Genomic DNA, 18,380 nt, shown 5'->3' with positions numbered 1-18,380 from the left:
CAACAAATCACTCAGAAGGAGCTACAGAGTTCAGTGGCTGAAATTGGAGTGAAGGTGCACCAGTGAACGATATTAAGAGCTCCTCATACATCTGGCCTGTATGGTAGGGTGGCTAGAAAGCAGCCATTACTGAAAAAAAAAAACACATCAAAGCACGTTTGGAGTTTGCCAGAAAACATCAGAGTGACCACACTAAACTATGGGACAAGGTTTTGTGGTCAGATGAGGCAAAAATTTAGCTTTTTGGACAAAATTCAAAACGCATTTAAAACGCTGTGTGTGGCACAAACCTAACACTGCCCATTTCTCAACAAACACCATCCCAGCAGTGAAGTATGGGGGTGGCAGCATCCTGTTGTGGGAATGCTTTTCCTCAGCGGGGACTGGGCATCTTATTAAAATTGGAGGACGGATGGATGGTGCAAAAAACAGAGAGATTCTACATGACGACCTGCTTCAGTCTGCTTAAAAACTAAAGCTTGTGAGAAACTTCAATGAATTTTGACTTTGAAAATTATTTTAAGAGCATATTGGTTTGCAATAAAAGTGTTCACTGGAACAATCCAAACAAATCTGATGGCTTTTAAGGGGGAAGCAATACCTTTGCAAATTACTGTATAATGTTTGTTAATCACTTTTATATCAAAATCACAATTTCAAAAAAGTGCAATTTTCAAAATGCAGCATTGTCTTCAATTATTTTTTTGTTAGGTGGTGAGTGCAGAAAGTCAGATAAATAATGTTATTGCAAACACGCATAATTCTTCAGTTGAGGACAAGCTAACAGCTGAAGTTAGCAAGTTAGCTATTGGCTGTCTGCATATCTCATTACAGTTTTCACTCCTTTCTCAGGTTGAAAGGGTAAAACACTGATGGTTACCAATTTATTCTGAATGTATAACATTGCTGTTTTATTTATGATTTTGTTTGATGACTGAGGTAAGAATTAGGCTACAGTAGTGCTAGCTTAGATATATTTATTAGCCCACACATCAGTGGCTAAGCTAGTAGTTAGGATTGGCTGACACCAGAGGGATACCCAGTGGTCGTATGATGTTTCATTGTAATGCATGCTGGGAATTGTAGTGAGATAAGGTTAATTAACAAAAACAAAATTGTGAAGGCTGCACTGCAGATTACACAACTCTAGTTTTAAACTATTTTTAGGCTGGAATGTCCTCTTGATGTATAGAAAATATTTTGCAGTTACAATATTGGTCAGAAAAACTACATTTAAATATTTTTCTCCAATTCATTCACCCCTGCTTCTTCACCAATCTCAGATGTTCCAAAGAAGTGTTTCTGTGGATTTTTGATTATTCAGTGCATTCATGTAATCAAATAAAGATTATGTCACATTATTGATACATCAGTGCGTTTTTAATGTATTACAAGGTGTATCGCAATCACAGTAATCACAGTGCTACAATTCTGTATACATTGTACAGCCCTACCTGAGCAATTACTGTCTGTACAACCTTGAATACCAGCTTAAATTTTTTAACAAGTTACTGTTGATTTTACTGTACTTTTCAGAATCAGAACTCAGACCCCAAACAGCAGACTGGGAAATCCTCTTTAACAGAGGCCGGGAAGAGTGATAGCTCAGAAGCAAGGTCTCGAGACAGCAGTGAGGATGGAGACCTCAACCTGCGTATGAACCACATTACACTCATGCTATTGACAGCACTGTAATTTAAGCATGAAATCACTCTGCATTGTCAGTAAAACAGTAGTTCACTAAATAAGCACCTTGTTATACAATACGTAACACTCAAGCCCTTAAACTGAAAGACCACATCACATCATTTTCTCACTCTTGTAACTGAATAACTTAGATTTTAATTTAAGTCCTAAACTTAATAAATGATTATTAAACCTGTTTAAACCTGAAGGCATTAAAGGGCCCATATCCTACATTTTACTTGTTTTTTTCCCTCTGAGCTTCCTCTAATGTTTGGGTTTATGTAACAAAAGCAATCATAAGTCATGTTATGCTACAATTTCCAACCTCTCTTTACTCTTAGAATTAAAACAAGCTGCTTGTCACTTTGCCTTTAAGGCTGATATATTGATCTCTGTCCTGATTGGCTGGCCTGTATTGTGCCTCTTTCAAAAAGCAGTCCAGGCTGAAACACTACTTCAGTATAAATGGATGAGGGTAAGCAGCTGAAATCTGAAAAGGCAGATAATTCTAAATGTTTTGATGGTTTTGTGACATCACAAAAACAATACTTTCAAAACAGGCCACTTATGCAGTTGGTTTTCATATATAGACTGTATAGCCTGGATGAATGGTATTTTTGGAGACTTTAGCAGTGATTACATGCTACATCAAACTGTTTTATTTAAAAAAAGAGGTTACATTTGTTTTTCCATTATATGGGCCTTTTAACATCCCATGTAGTGCTTTCTTAACCCTGCTTGTGCTCTCCACTTGTGAAATTCTCTTGCCTCACTACTGCTGTAGCTGGCTTTGTCTGTTTTTAAATGTTGTGTATGTCTTCTGTTCTTTTTTCTTCTTCTATTATGCTTTCTAATCTCTTGGCCATGGCTTGAAGGTCGCTGCAGGAGTGCGAGTGCGCCGGTTTTAGGTAGCTACCACTGGTGTCTGCTGAAACTCTTTGAATGTATATTTCTGGCCCCTTCTATCCTCCACCCTTTCAGCAAATGAAAACCACTTGGGCCACTCCTACCACACCAAGCTTTACCCGTTTCTTTGATCAGGTAGTGTAGTGGGGGGCCCCAAGGCAGGGCCAGAGTTAGCCCTGTCTCCTTCTCTTAGTCTCTCAGAATATTTCTCTCTCTCTCTCTCTCTCTCTCTCTCTCTCTCTCTCTTTTTGGGGTGGTGCCATCGCTGGAAGCAGACCTGTGGCTACAGCTGCTTTATAGCCTTAACCAGGGCCAGATGCTTGGGTGTCTGTTAGTGTTCAGGGCAGACACTCACAGCTGCACATTCACTGTAGAACTCCTGGGCTCTTGGCTGTACTATCTTCTGTTTAGAAGAACAACACACTTTATTTGGTCTATCCTCTGATTTCCCGAGGACTTTATATCGATTTCACTTCCACCGCTTGCACATTTTCGGTGTCACCCTAGATAAAAGTGTGTGCTAAATGAATAAACGTAAAGTAGGTGTATTCATTGTTGTGATAAAGTATTTGGCCCTTCCTGATTTTCTCTATTGGTTTTCATATATAGACTGTATGGCCTGGGTGAATGGTATGGTACGATCAATTATCACAGCATATTTATAACAGTGAAAACATTTAGATCTTTAATCAAAATGTAATATTTGACAAGGAGAATCTTATGAAAGCCTAGCAAAGATATTCAGCATGTGAATAGCCCATGTGAAAAAGTAATTGCCCTTATAGTCAAATAGCAACTTAACCGATTTAATTTATCATGAGATTCGGCTGATTGAACACAGCCAGGCTTGAATGCCCCGTGGAATGTAAACCTCTCTCATATTGACGTGATGTATTTGCCCAAACATCTGTGAAAGCACACTAGACCATACAAAAGAAAATACAAAACAGATGATTGGTTATATTTGTCTAGTATTGCACTTTGTTTAAATATCTAAAAGTATTCACTGTGAAAATGTGTAATAATAGAGAAAATCAGGAAGAGGCAAATACCTTTTCACAGTACTATAAATGTCTGGCATGATTCTTTTACATAACAACAGGATACTAATCAAACAGGAAAGAGAAGATATAACAACAGCAGCCATTAAATTCAGTGAAATTCCCAAGGTCACTTTTAGTTCTGTGTTTTGTCTTTTTTGAAATTCTTAAAGTTTGTTTAAAAGACTTACTGTTTACATTTTATGGTGCTAAACACAACAGTGAATGGGCCTTAAAACAGTAGCATAGCTGCACTGATAGCATCACACATAGCTGACTTATGAAATTCTTCTCAGTGGCTTGGAACGGTAATGAAAACAAACTTTTGTCTGGCAGAGATTTTTCCAGATTACTCAAATGTGTCTTATTTATATTCCAGTGATTAATATTCAGCACTTCACTTGAATACATATATGTGTTGTATTGACTTTTCATGCAGGAAAGACAGAGAGGATGGAGGACACAAGCACATCTGATCTTTCGCCAGTGTCATCTGGAGTGGATTCTGGACAGCAGTCTCCTGTCTCACAGGAAAATCTGAAGAACAACAAGAGCATACGCAAGCTGTGGGGAAAGTGAGTGAGAGTGCATGCCTGTGTATGTGCATGTGTACCTGTGTCATTGTGTTCTATTAAAAGCTGTCCTTGCTCACGCAAAAGTCACTATGTTTAGGATCAGGAGGACTCAGTCAGGGGGTCTGCAGGGAGATGACCTAGAGCCCACTGAATTCAGGAGGGGGGGCTTCAGAGCAACAGCTGGACCCAGACTGGCCCGGACGCCGGACTCGGGCCGCTCAGTCCGGTAGGAGTCTTCATTATACAGCAAAGAGTCTTTGTTTTATCTAATGCCAAGTTAACACCCATTTCATTTTAATAAATTTACTCGATTGAATATTTTACAAGGCCTTTTAAATGTCTGAGTTAATCAGATTTTGGAACTGGAAACTTTTTATAAACGTATAACTGTTCCATCACTTCTTGACCAGTCAACATGCATGAGGCTTACACATTTGCAAAAACAGAAAAAATTTGGGGAAAAATGGCAGGAGAGAAAAGAGCACCTCATATTTTTGTTAAGTATGTGAGGTGTCAGTAGCTCAACCAATCAATTTGTTGGTGGACGAAATATAGTAAGAATTAATGGGGAACTCCACCAATTTTTCAACATTAATGCATAATTAAATGGTCATGTAAAAATATGTCAACAAAATCATTCAGAGCGGTTTGTTGTGAAATGCTTTGTTTTAGATAAACTTACAGATTCAGGGTCGTTCACAGTGGTGGTGACAGGAACCAGACGTCTAAGAAGTTTAATGCCTCTAAAAACTCTCTCAGAGAAAGAAAGTTATTACATTCAGTGCTTATGAATACACTGCCTGGTGTCTGAGACATTGTTTTAGTAGTTTTGGTCTAAAACATATTTTAATCAGTTTGTTTTAATCCATTCATGGTGGAGGGATACATGAGGGATGTTCTAAAGAAATAGTGCCCAAAGAAAACTTATTTTTCAGGCTGACCATTAATTTAGATTCATCAACATTACAAAAAACCCTAGCTTCACTGGGCGTCTTGGATAGTAAATACAACGGCTGTATTTGCATTGTGGACATTAGGACTCCTGGTTCCTATCACCACCACTGTAAAGAAATCTGTAAATCAGTAAGTTTCTCTGCAAATTAATAATTTCAGAGCACTCTGGATGACTTTATTTATATATCAACCACTGAATTATCCAGACATTTTGAAAAATCAGTGGAATTCCCCTTTAAGGGACTCTAACTATGCCACCACAAAAGCCAGTTCCCATGGCAAACGCCCTATTGCCGTTTAGGCCTTTATTTATTTATTTTTGACCAAGATGGCAAGCAGTGAGAGCAGTCTCCACAACCAAACATTTTGATTTGAGGGACCAACAGGCAGAATGAGGATCAAGCCAAAATAACTATAAGTTATATATTAAAGTCTGCAACTACAAGTCATTATTGAATGGCTTTTAGAATTGTAGTGTCTGTCTTATTACTCTGCAAACATTGTTTCAGTGTGGACGCTCAGCTTCAGTGTATTCATTAAAATTGGCATTCTAAATATGCATTCTTCCTCTCTTTAGGGACATGTCAGTGCCCTTCTCTAAGTGGACCACAGAGCAAGTATGTGGTTGGCTGGAGGACTATGGACTGGGTCAGTATGTTAATCTGGCCCGTCAGTGGGTGGTCAGCGGTCAGACTCTACTTTCTGCCACACCACAGGAATTTGAGAAGGTATACCTTTTCAAAATGATCTTTCATGCCTTATATTACAACCTCTGTCGCTACCAGTAGATTAAAAGTAATTTAACTGTGAGTTAGACAATATAGCAAAAAAGACATTTCCACAATACATGGAGTAGATCTTGATAAAAAGTACCTCATACAATCTGCTACGCTAAATCCAAATAAACAGAAATAATTATGCTCTCTTTGTAGTGAAGCATACAGTTGGTCAGTGTTCTATAAGTACTGATGATATTCAGGAGATGCTCAGAAAAGCATGCTGTGATATATTGTGACACATTGTGACATTATTTATCACAATGACAATAAATATAATCATATTGTTCAAAGATCCTGAATGATCCTGAACATGTATCAGTATCTTACTGTAGTGTTTCATTTCTATATTGTCATAGGAGATGGGGATCAAACATCCCCTCCACAGAAAGAAGCTGCAGCTGGCTCTCAGGTCATTTAGCAACAAGGCAATGGAGAAATCCTCTGAGCTCGATCACATCTGGGTTACAAGTGAGTAGTCCAGTAATGGACATCAGAATTATTTGTACTAAAACACAAAACTAAGGCATAATGTAAGACTGTGTTCTTTGTTCTCTGTGAACATAGCTAGAATATGTTTACTAGGTGTGGTGGTGTGGGTTACAATGGTGAAATTCCTGCTTAGCCTATCAGTTAAATGTTTATACCTAAAAACCTTGATTACATGACAAACACACTGCATCTGATCTAACAGTGTGAGCTTTCACATTCATACAAAAAATTAAACATTAAAAAATGAATAATACACTCTGACGTGTTTTAATAAAAGAGTTGTGTGTTATAATTTCTCAATTCTACTACCTAGCAACAGCAGCTACAAACAACATATTTGTAGGCTGTGCATGGATAGGTCAGTTAATTAAAATGTTAAATTAGCATTTCGATTAGGCGAACTCCATTCCCTTTCATCATCTAAAACACATACTTTTGAGTAGATGTTCGCAAATGTTTTTTTCTCCTGGTTTCTGAACTTAGGGTGGTTGGATGACATTGGCTTACCTCAGTACAAAGACCAGTTCCATGAGAGCAGAGTTGATGGTAGAATGCTTCAGTATCTGACCGTGGTAAGGCCAAACTGCAGCTGTTTCCCACAACCCCTGACCATAGGTGATACTAATGGAATGTGAAAATGCTGCTGCATGGACCTTTGTATCTTTAACATTACTTTCACCTTCTCTCAGAATGATCTTCTGTTCCTGAAAGTCACAAGTCAGCTCCATCATCTCAGCATCAAATGTGCCATCCATGTGCTCCATGCGAACAAGTTCAACCCCCACTGCTTGAGACGGCGACCAGGGGACGAGGTGAGAATGTCTTGATGTATTTATGGTAGAAACTTAAATCACTAAATGCTAAGAGACACAAATCTTAATACATAAGCTTACGCAAAACTTTAACAAGCAGTTATATTAGAAAGTATACACAATATATATATATATATATATATATATATATATATATATATATATATATATATGTTGACAGAAGAGATTATAAAATAGTAAGTAGAATACTTGCATATACTACCAATGTGTTTGTCTTTCTGTTTCTTTGCAGAATAAAACGTCTCCCTCAGAGGTGGTGCAGTGGTCTAACCATCGGGTAATGGAATGGCTGCGCTCTGTGGACCTGGCTGAGTATGCCCCAAACCTCAGAGGCAGCGGGGTACATGGAGGCCTCATAGTGAGTCATCCAGTGAAATCCCCCTTTCCAGAATAAGAACACAATTGTTTGTTCCTTCACCCTGTTCACTTGAAAGTGTTGGTTTGGCCACAAATCACATTCTCTTAATTTCCCCCTCTACCCCAAATGTACACTTACTTAAAAAATACATGGTTTGAGGCATATATGATGATTTAGTGACACAGTTTAAACAATGCCAACTTGGGGATTTTAAGCCTCCTCTGCGTTTTAGCTACATTAGCCTTGTAGCTCCAGTGCGAAACATAAATTAGATTTTTGCCCAGACTATCGCTAATCTCCTATGTATACTATATTATCTGTATATCTACTATATAATCACTGTATTTACTATCATCAGGCACAATAGTCAGATTTTTTTGGAATACTGTTTTTGAAATAATCTTCTTTGCGATTCAACATCAGATCCTGGAGCCTCGTTTTAACTCTGAGACCTTGGCCATGTTGCTGAATATCCCTCCTCAGAAGACTCTCCTCAGACGGCATTTAGCCACAAACTTCAATTCTCTGGTAGGGCCCCAGGCCCAGCAAGAGAAACGGGAGTATGCCAATGCTAGTGGCCACACGCCCCTCACCACCACTGCCAAAGTCCGGGTATGGCATCAGAAAATCTCACTTTCACTACGTCCAAAATTGAGTATTACACTATGCACTACACACTTCTTTGCATACTCAATGCAGAGTTTCAATGAGTCTGGAAATTTTTGGAGAACAGATTTAAACATCATAGCTAATTGCTCCATGACCTCTAAACTTTGAACTTGTTTGAACTGTTGACAGTAAGGTTTTTTCACATGATGTAATGTATCATCTGGGTACATTTTCTCTAATATTAGAGATGAATGATGGCGTTTTTTATTTTCTAAAAGTGATATTTAAACGCCTTCCACCCAGGGACTGCTGGGATAGGCTCCAGCTCCCCCCATGACACAGAAGGATAAGCGGCTTAGAAGATGTGCGTGTGTGTGTGTGTGTGTGTGTGTGATATTTAAACTACTAACAGTCACATCCACTTGCACTTTTTGTTGCCATGTGATGCTGTGCTGGATCTCTCTGCTTCCCACTCGTGGATGTTTCTGTCATTTCTGTTATGAAAAAATGGAAAAGAAGTGGAATCATATCCAAAATATATGGGGCAGTAAACTGTTTAATGTTAAACCAAAGCTTACAATAAAAAGAAAATGTAGACTTATGTTTTTATTCTTTTATAATTTTCTTAATGTGCACCAGTCATCCATACAAGCCAGCAATTTAGCTCGCTCACTCTCATTGACGAGCTAGTGGTCGTAGCAATTAATCTACAAGCTCTGTATGATTTAAAATTTACTTTATGTCTCAAACTATGTAGACTACATTCAGTGGAATGCTTTCCTTCCAAATCTTCACTCTCAACTGTTATATATAAATGAGATATTTTCATTATTATCTAAAACTGTTTTGGATTCAAAGAAGACAAAGATAGTCATTGTTACCCCCTGTATCTACAGTGAAAGTTTTATGTTTGCCATTCATGACAGACAAGTCTGCTCTTGCTTGATTGCCTAAATGCAATGCGGCAGCTGGACTCATTTGCTTAGAGAAGAAATCTTCATCTCTAACTGCCCCCCCATGTGTGAACTAGCATTTTCAGAACTATTCCAGAACTAGTCTTTTGGCTTACTGTTTAGAATATGTGATTTCAGATATAGTCGTTAACCTGTATAAGCTGTATTTCTGATATGGTGCAAGTTTTGTAGTCATATTTATTTACATTGCTCCATTCCTCCTCATTTCAGCCAAAGAAGCTTGGCTTCACAAACTTCAGTCACCTAAGGAAGAGAAGACCTGATGATTCAGCAGACTACATCTGCCCAGTAGATATGGCTATCTCACCTGTGTTAAACGGAAACCCTCACAGGTCCCAAGGAAGCTTTAGGGGTCTAAGCCCCATCGTGGACAGAGACACGGAGAGACTGGATCAGGTTGGGCCACAGAGCTGATCCTCCCGCTATGCGCTCTCAGCCAGTAACACTCCTATTCAGCCAATAAGTCTATGCTTGCTCCTTCACCTACACTCAGATGGACAGCTTCACAGAAACCCCAGCCCATGCTGCTTGATGGATTAGGGATACGATTCTCAACTGATTCATCTGGACATACTTTAGTTGAGAATCATATGGACTTCTTACAAGTGAGAAAATGTGTAATTTGAATTATGTTATTGTTAGCATGCTGAAAACCTGAAAGCTGGTGTACAGATTCATTGACGAAGCATCCAAAATACTGACTCAGCAATGCTAAATGCTTTACATGGTAAATAGCAGCGAACATACAAACTGTGCAATTGTCTGTCTGTCTGTCTGCTCTCTCTCTCTCTTTCAGAGGTTAATGGTCAGTAAGTGTAATTTTCCAGCTTTAAAAATGTGTTAAAACATTAAAACAATAAATTAAAATATACTTTAACAAGAAGACAAATATTGCTGAGACTTGTTTATCCATTATAGTGACCCTCAAACTGAGTACCTTATTTTTGAGTCTGGTAAAAAAGAGATTGCTACTTATATTCTTCAAGTTGTCGATAAATAATGAAAAAAGAAAATGGGGTGACCAGTTTTCAAACAAAACGTGTTTTTTCCTTCAAAATAGCCTTGCTCTTTTGATAGGATAGCAAACATCTCACTTATCTTCTAAATGATAACTTGAACTCAGCTTTAATTCATGCAGTTTACCCCCTTCCATAGATTTGACAGCATCACACGGCTTGAATATCATCTGTTTAGTGACAGTTATGGTATTTTCTCATACATATGAATTTCTCTCTCTAATAGTGTAGAGAAAAAATCACTTAGAATGGGTGGATTGGGAGGGCTCGCGGAATTGTCTGGTGTTTGTTGTGCAATACTGCCATCTTCTGGCTGGTGAAAAAACAGGTCATTTTGAAAATGTTGACACAAAAATACAGTTAGTTGTGTATGAACCCATTCAGCTATGGCAGCTTAGTTGATTGTTATTGTACCTATTGTACTTCAGCCAGAGAGCAGGACCACCAAGAACTTCATAACAACCAACTTGATTCTGCAAAACCTGAACAGTTAGCACATTTCAATGACTATATGTAGTACATATGTATGCTGTATACAAATATCTTTTATTTGCTTCTATGCAGTTTGCATTTGGCAGGTCTGAAAAAAATATATATATGTTGTAACAAAATATATAGGAGATATTTTTTTTAATATTCCTAACCGGTCAGTGCATCTAAAGATGTATGTTTTGAAGCAACTATGAAACATTCTTCCTCTAGAAAGTTCCAGGAGCAGGTAAAAGTGTGCTGCATGGACTAAAGACAGATGTGTAAATTGGAAGAGTATCACTGCCTGAGATGTGGAGATTCAGATTTTAAGTGTTCAACACCCACATTAGTCAATTACCTGGACTTGACCCAGCAGTTTTTTTTTTCTTCAACCTGGGCCAGATTAAGATCCTGTGGTCACTGAATGTTTTAAATGTTATATTATTCAAATGTTATATTAACAGGTTAAAATCATTTAAAACTGTGCACTTTTTGAGCAACTTCTGGGTGCCCTGAGAAGGTCACTCATATGGTAGATACAGCCAACAATTGTCAAAATTGTCAAAAGTCAAGCCTGAGCTAAATAGAAGAAGTTTTCTTCTTTCTGTATCATACTTTTCTTGGTTTTTTTTTATCGTTTCCCTTGATGTCTCAACCAAAAATGGTCATTGTAATTTTGTATGACCATTTTCCAGCCTCTGTCTCTCAGCACTAAACAGTCTGTTTTTGTGTCTGTGCCTTTAAGATGGATATGAGATAAACGAGCTCTGTTCTGATTGGCTGTCCTGTATGACGCCTCATTTAAAAGTCACTCATAGTTGAAAATATCCGGGCGCTTCAAATTGAATGGAAATAAACTGTTCTAGCCTGAATGTGTGATGTATGTGAAGGTTCCTCGTGACATCACAGACACAATTCAAAATGGGCTGTTTTTGCAGCATAATTTCCATATGTGGACTAAGTATAGTGAATGGTACGTTTGCATATTACTTCAGACTATTTCAAAAAGCGAGGGAAGTTTTCCATTAACTGGGCCCTTTAATTCATAAAGAACCTAGACATGTTGATAGAACACGCCCTGGCATTTACGCTTAGTATTTTTCAAATTGGTATGTTTAGTATTATCAGATCAGATATGGAACATTCGTGTGCAGAGGAATAAACAAGATGCTATCGTATCATACAGGCAAGTTGTTAACTACTTGGCTCAGTCTCAGCCGTCAGGGGTGAGGAGCTCCGATCTTCCTGCTCAAACACACCTGATTCAACTTTCCTGTTAATTGCCAAATTTAGTAGATGTGTTACAGAGGAGAAACCATCAGATCTGCTGCACTCCTAGTCTTAGTTCTCCACCCTGGCCTAAAACAAGACTTCAGATAGCTCAGCTCTGACTCCAGTAACATGAACAACGATTAGAGGAAAAATAAACAAATCAACAAACATTGCATTTACTGTAAAGCATTATAATTATCCTGGCCCACAGTGAGTTACATTAAAAGAAACATATAAAAGCATAATAAAAAATAATTATAATAACTAATTTTGGATTTACAGTTGTCACATAAAATACAATGTTATCAAATATAAAAAAAATCTTCCCGAAAGATGTCTGTAGGCCTTTGGAAGTCAACGGTCGCTGCACATTAGCTACTCGTGTGAACAGAGCCGTCCAAAAGAAAGCCAGCTTCTCCATGTTCCTCAAAAAACACATTTCTAAGGTTTTTTTTTATCCCCCTAATCGTTTGTCATTATTTTTTCTTTTACAAATTTTAATTTACACGAAGAAATAATAGGTTTCGAAACGTGTACATTTGTTTTGGGCGTTCAAACACGGTTTACACTGGAGGACAGGGTGCTAACGGTAACATGTAGCCAAGTAGGAAAACAACAGCAAACGGTTCTGTTTTGTAAAAAGCTTTTTAAGAGCAGCAACTTGAACACAGGTCTGTGGGGGACGAGTGGATGTCGACAAAGAGATTTTTGGCTTTTGTCTGTTTACAAAATCGAAGACTGTTCATTTTAGCTAGCTTTAAGGTGGAGTTAGAGCAGCTTCTATGCTGGAATTTGTTAGCTTGCTAGCTAAAATTGTTATGACAAACTGCCTTCAGCGGAACTTCCTCGCTGTTAATGAAATTTAGCCTGTGAAGATGTATATTGAGCCTACATAAAATATATATTACACTTAAAAGTGATGGGTGTACAGAATACAGAGTTGAGAACTCCAGTACAGTGTTTAGAAACTGTGATAGGATAAAATGAAATTTGATAAAATAGCATGAAATGGAATGAAGGAACTGGATAGACTGTTATGTCTTGGAAATTGGCCTGTCCCTTTTTAGTGTAAACAAGTGAGCGTACATGATAATAAGGAAGTTATAATTTGATATTTGAAATAGCAAATAAGTCTTTGGAATTCAGTCTGTAAAAATATAACAGCGGTAGGTGTACAACGTAGTTTGTGTTATGTTTAGAAACAAAAATACAAGAATTAGAAATAAAATTATGTATATAAAGATGGTGAATGTAATATTTTTCTTGTATGTGTTGGGAATTAGCTTGTTCCATTATTTTTGTGGACTGTACGATAATGAGTGTAAGGGAATTTTGTAGGGAGTTAGGCCTGAGTAGATGAGTAGTGCTTGTTCCTTGTTTTTTTTTTGCCAGGAGGAGGCAGTCTTTGTCTAGATTTAAATAATTGGCAGCCCTGTGAGAAAAGGCTAAAACTTTACTATAACTGTATCATGTTATATGATACAGGTCATTCTCTAGTCTTACCTATACTATATGTCCAAAAGTATCCAGTTCTCTCTGTTTAGTGAATTCAGCTACTTTAATGTGCACCAATTGCTGGCACAGATGCACACAAAGCATGTAGAATCTCCATAGAGAAGCATTGCAAATAACATGGGATGGTCCTTGAGTCTAAGGTTGCCATGCCCTCCAGAATTGGCCTGTGAAGCAGTGGAGCACCATTGAATTAGTTTGGCATGAGTGGCATTTGTTACCCAGAACATCAGAATTTGAGCTCATTAATAATCTCATGCTGAATGCAGTCAAATCCTTATAGCAATATAGCATCTATTGTAAAGCCTTTACAGTGGCGTGGAGCCCGTTACTGCAGCAAAGGTGGAACAAACTCCATATTTACACCTTTGATTTCAGGAGAAATGTTGGATGTGCAGTCATCTGCAAACTTTCGGTTATGCAGTCTATCTAAAATAGTGTAAAAATGTAGCCTTAAATTGAGCCTTTGTCCACTGCCCTTCACAGAATGCGGTTAACCTCAGTATCCTGGATGTTCATTTAAAGGCAGCACAAGTTTGTCAGTGCCTTTATACCTCAGTGAGGAGATTCATGCCTTACCATTTCTTTTTCTTGTGGCAGCGGTTGTGAAGAATGCTGTATGTGACAAACCATCGCTGAGAGTGACTCAAGAGTAATGGTGAGTACCTGATCTTCACTACCCTTCTCCCTTTCCGCAACATATCAGATGGCCTGGTTGATGGTGTTGTATGAACTGTGGTCGTGGTGTGAACTGTGGTCGTGGTGTGAACTGTGGTCATGTTATGAAAGCTGAGGTCAGAGAGATCACTTATTAAATGAGACTTCACTGACCTGTCTTGTCAGATGAAGAAATGGAGCATGGATGCTAATAGAAGAGGTCATGTTGTTGTTTCTTAACTTTACCACTGACACTGCTGTGTTTGGCTTCCCTCAGTCCTCTTCAGTGTTCTTGTTTTTCTTACTGCTTTTTTTGTTCCCAACTGTTGTTTTTCCTTTCTGTGTCTTGCAAAAAAAAAGGAGAAAGTAGGCAGCTCTGTTCACAATGGTGCATGCTAGCTAATTTCAATAATGTGGTTTGATGCCCATTGCTTGGCATTTTAATGGCCATTATTTATGCCAGCCTTCCACATAAAGAGACTGCAAGAAGTTGCATTGCACAGGAAACGGGGCGATGAATGACACCACAATTTGCTGTATGATATCTATTGTTTTAATTAAGTGAAAGCAGTTGTGACATTTATTGGTTTCGAAGTTACTTGTTAATGGCTATGGGAAGCAAAAGGAAAACACAAGTAAAATATTGCTGCGTTTACATAAATAATTTGTAGCCGCTTAGCTAATGATTACCTATTATTTTTCTCGCCGAGGCTGTCCATTCTGGTCGATTAATAACAAACACAGTAATACTGGATGGTCTATTCAGTGCCAAAATTACACTCCTGTGGCCAAGGCATTGTGCTTGGGTGTATTTCGCATGAATAATTTTGCTTATTTTACTTCTTGCCTTGATTGCATCGTTGCATTTTGCAACAAAAGGCACGCTGTATGTTTTCATGTGTATGGGTAAGCAAACAGAACCTTGCAGCGGCCCTGTCTGCATGATCCTTTAAAGAAGCACATCAGAAAAAAGGAGCATAATCATGTTTTTGTAGCTTGTCACTTGCTGTTCTTGTCATTCTGTGGCCACCAGCTTGACGGTTTGGGAAACATATTCCCTGGGCGGGTGGGTGAGCATGTCAGGCACTGCCACCATACCACGACGAGGGCTAGATCTGTCCCCCTCAGTGCCAGCGTAGTCTGACAGCCATGCCACAACGATGACACCCCGCTGCCGACACGGCTGGGACTAGTGAAAGGCAACCCTAGTGCTCCATCAAAAAGAGCAGTCAAATGTCTCTGTGCGCATCTTCCTAACCCGTCAAACCTCTGTCTGTCTATCCTCTCAGAGCAGGAAGTGCTCTAACGTAAAACAGTCCTGATGGGAAATGATTTAAAGGGCCGTAGAGGTCCTGGTGGGCTGCAGCTCACTCTCTCTCTTTCTACTGCCTGGAGGCCTCATCTTGATGTCTAAGACAACTGCCTGTCCACTGTGGTTAGGAGTTGAGAAAGTGCTGTCCTTTTCCCAGCCTTAGAGAGCATTCTGTAATGAGAATAAAAACATGGGGGCAAAGAGAGAGGAGATAAAACTACACTCTTAAAAATAAAGGTGCTATAAAGGGTTCGTACAAGAACGTATGACGGTGCGGTTTTATGTATCAAAAACGTAACTAATTATTATACAACCTCTTATGTATGTATGTGTGTATGTGTTTGTGTGTATGTGTATGTATACATATATATAAAAACCATTGGGCCTCATTCACCAACTGTTCTTAAGAAAATTCTGAAGAAGATATAGAAAATTTTTTTTTTTTACATCACTAAACAATAACACAACAGTTTGTGTTTGCAGTTTAAAATCCATATATGGATTTGATGGTCTGGGGAGTGAATGGTGTGCTATGAAATTTTAAAGCTTCATCCACATGTATCTGAATATTTTTGAATTTCCCTGTTTTCAAAAAAAATCTTTATCCAGACCACCACTGTTTATAAAAATCTCTGTCCTCACAGGAACACAAAAAATAATTCGTTGATATCAAACGTCTCAAGAAGAACATTATGACTATGCGTATTGCTCAAAATGGAGAGGGCGCCACAAAACTGAAGCAGATTTGTGACTGTGGCATATTGCACAGTAACCTTTGATTTGCAAACCAGCATGCAAAATCTGATATCTCCCAGAAAACCAAAACCTAAAACAAAAGCTAGAGAGCCTACCACATGCTGCCATGGGGTTGTTTACATTGCCAGGGCTACACTACTGTCTCTGACATGTCCACACAGTCCTTTTTCTAGCTTTTCACTCCATTTGATTTTTGGAGTTAGGATGTTTTTCAAGTCTGACATTGGGTAATGATGAAGTTGCAAATCTTTAGAATATTTCAGGTATTTTTAAGATTTTCAATCAAGTTGATACCCCATTTAGAAGAACTAAGTATGGTACTGATGTCTCTGCACTATGGTGTAATGGAAAAGTAAAGCTAAATTAAATTCTAAATATGTATCACCTCCAATCACTCCCAGATTAGGGAGCATACAGAGACAACCCAGTCAGCAGTCATGTTTTAGAGTTCTGCATAATCAATAAATAAAAACAGCAGCAGACATGCATATGTTAATGACGTTGTTAGCATTTTCAGAAAGCTGCAATTTGCTCGTCCACAAGTAAGCACTGAAAATTTAGTTTGCAAAATCTTCACCCTGGAGAGCATTTTCAACAACATTCTGTGACTGACTTTTTGTGTGGACTGCTGGCCAAAACACAGTGAAAACAAAAGCTGTGTTTTCAAAAATACCAGGTACGTGTGGATGGGGCCTAACTGTTTACTTGACCCTTTACAGAACTGTCCACTGAAAGGTTCTTATGGGAACTAAAAATGGTTCTTGCTGTAGAGAATTCGTTTTGGCATATTTTATTTTTAAGAGTGTGTGTAAATAAAGGTGTTGATTAGTCTTTCAGCTTTGAAAATTTTTTATTTATTTATTTCACTGTGTAGTGGTGGGGTGATTCGGGGTGGGGGGAGGTGGGGAAATTGGTCAGTTCCTGGCATCATAGCAAATGATTTAAAGACTTAAGGGTGGAATGAGTATGTAACCGGCACTCACCTTTCAGCTCAATTAGCAGCGCCATTCCTCATTAAAGCCTTTGACTCACAGAATAAACAATCATGGAGGAAGCGGCTCAGCTCTTGACCTCACGCTGGCCTTTTGAAAAGTGTGCTCTTGTAGGCTTCAGGCTTCTCTGCGAACTCACTTCCCACCTCCGTGCCCATAAACACGGCCCAGCAGGAGCTGCAGCTGTGGCAGCAGGCTGGAGAAAAGGTTCTTTATCCGCAGCGCCAATCTGCTGGGCTGGACGGGTGGTGGGGGTGGCCGGTGTGCTGGCACAGCCAGCTCCGTCCAGCCAGGTGTCTGAGACAGAGATCAGTGAACACACCCTGTTATGATGACCTCTCACCCGTGTTTATGCAGCTGTGGCATCGCTTACGTCCATCCATGTTAGATGCTACTAGGGAGCTGCACTCGTGAGGTAAGAAGTTCAAGAGTTGTTTTCTTTTTAAATGGGGGCTTGGTAATGAACATAAAAACAGGTACATTTGGCCTATGTTGTATTTTTGTAGATCTGAAGGTTGTTGATATTACAGATGCCTCTGTAAAAAGCTACATTTGACATGGTACAGTATGAAATAAGCATAGCATTTTGACCTCAGCTTTGGGTGCTTGTGTGGTGTTCTTGAACTGAAAAATATGCCGCGCTGGAGCTTATGATAGTATGGCCAAAATGTAACATCAGAATACTTGAAGATATTTTTATGATACATGAGACAATATTTTTTTATTTTTATTTTTTTTAGGTTTAAGTTGCAACAGACATAGTGGATCATTAGTGCCACATAAAAATATGAGCACAATAACTTTTTAATTAAACTTTTCACACTCTGCAACACTACATCCAGTCAGAGCCAGTTGTTCTCTCTGGACCTTAGGGATGGGCAGTATGACCGTATGTATCATTATTCTGATAAATTATGTCACATACAATACAATATGCTTTTCTTAACATATCATGTGTATTGTCATTGCTTGTAGAGCACCGACCAACTGCATGTTTCATTATACAGAGAGCAAAATTAGTCTCGGTTAAACCGGATTTAGTGCAGCACAGTGTGCCAAATATTGAATAAAAATCATTGTATTCCGTTTTGATAGTATTTTTTTACATGTAGCACTACCGTTTTTTTTTTCCTGTTTCAACTGATCAGATGTCAGAGAAAATAAATTTTGGGACATAACGTGTATCATG

General features: G+C 38.6%; 1 protein-coding gene across 9 annotated transcripts in view; it reads left to right on the top strand.

Annotated features, from left to right (window-relative positions):
• Positions 1-10,769, top strand: part of ppfibp2a (PPFIA binding protein 2a) — a 51,228-nt gene extending 40,459 nt beyond the window's left edge. For 3 of the 9 annotated variants that reach the window (XM_036584871.1, XM_036584872.1, XM_036584870.1), the window contains 10 exons: positions 1,537-1,654; positions 4,072-4,207; positions 4,305-4,433; positions 5,739-5,889; positions 6,297-6,408; positions 6,913-7,001; positions 7,119-7,241; positions 7,495-7,620; positions 8,044-8,232; positions 9,414-10,769. In XM_036584871.1, the coding sequence (XP_036440764.1) occupies positions 1,537-1,654; positions 4,072-4,207; positions 4,305-4,433; positions 5,739-5,889; positions 6,297-6,408; positions 6,913-7,001; positions 7,119-7,241; positions 7,495-7,620; positions 8,044-8,232; positions 9,414-9,617 (1,377 nt within the window). In that variant the 3' untranslated portion in view covers positions 9,618-10,769. The remainder of the gene's footprint in view (positions 1-1,536; positions 1,655-4,071; positions 4,208-4,304; positions 4,434-5,738; positions 5,890-6,296; positions 6,409-6,912; positions 7,002-7,118; positions 7,242-7,494; positions 7,621-8,043; positions 8,233-9,413) is intronic. The other 6 variants (XM_036584876.1, XM_036584878.1, XM_036584875.1 and 3 more) reach the window with 4 other exon arrangements.
• The last annotated feature ends 7,611 nt before the right edge of the window (positions 10,770-18,380 follow it).

The sequence above is a fragment of the Colossoma macropomum genome, unplaced genomic scaffold (assembly GCF_904425465.1).
Source record: "Colossoma macropomum unplaced genomic scaffold, Colossoma_macropomum, whole genome shotgun sequence".
NCBI classification, from domain to species: Eukaryota; Metazoa; Chordata; class Actinopteri; order Characiformes; family Serrasalmidae; genus Colossoma; species Colossoma macropomum.
The sequence above is the reverse complement of the archived record's forward strand: the minus strand, read 5'-3'. Positions and strand labels throughout refer to the sequence as shown.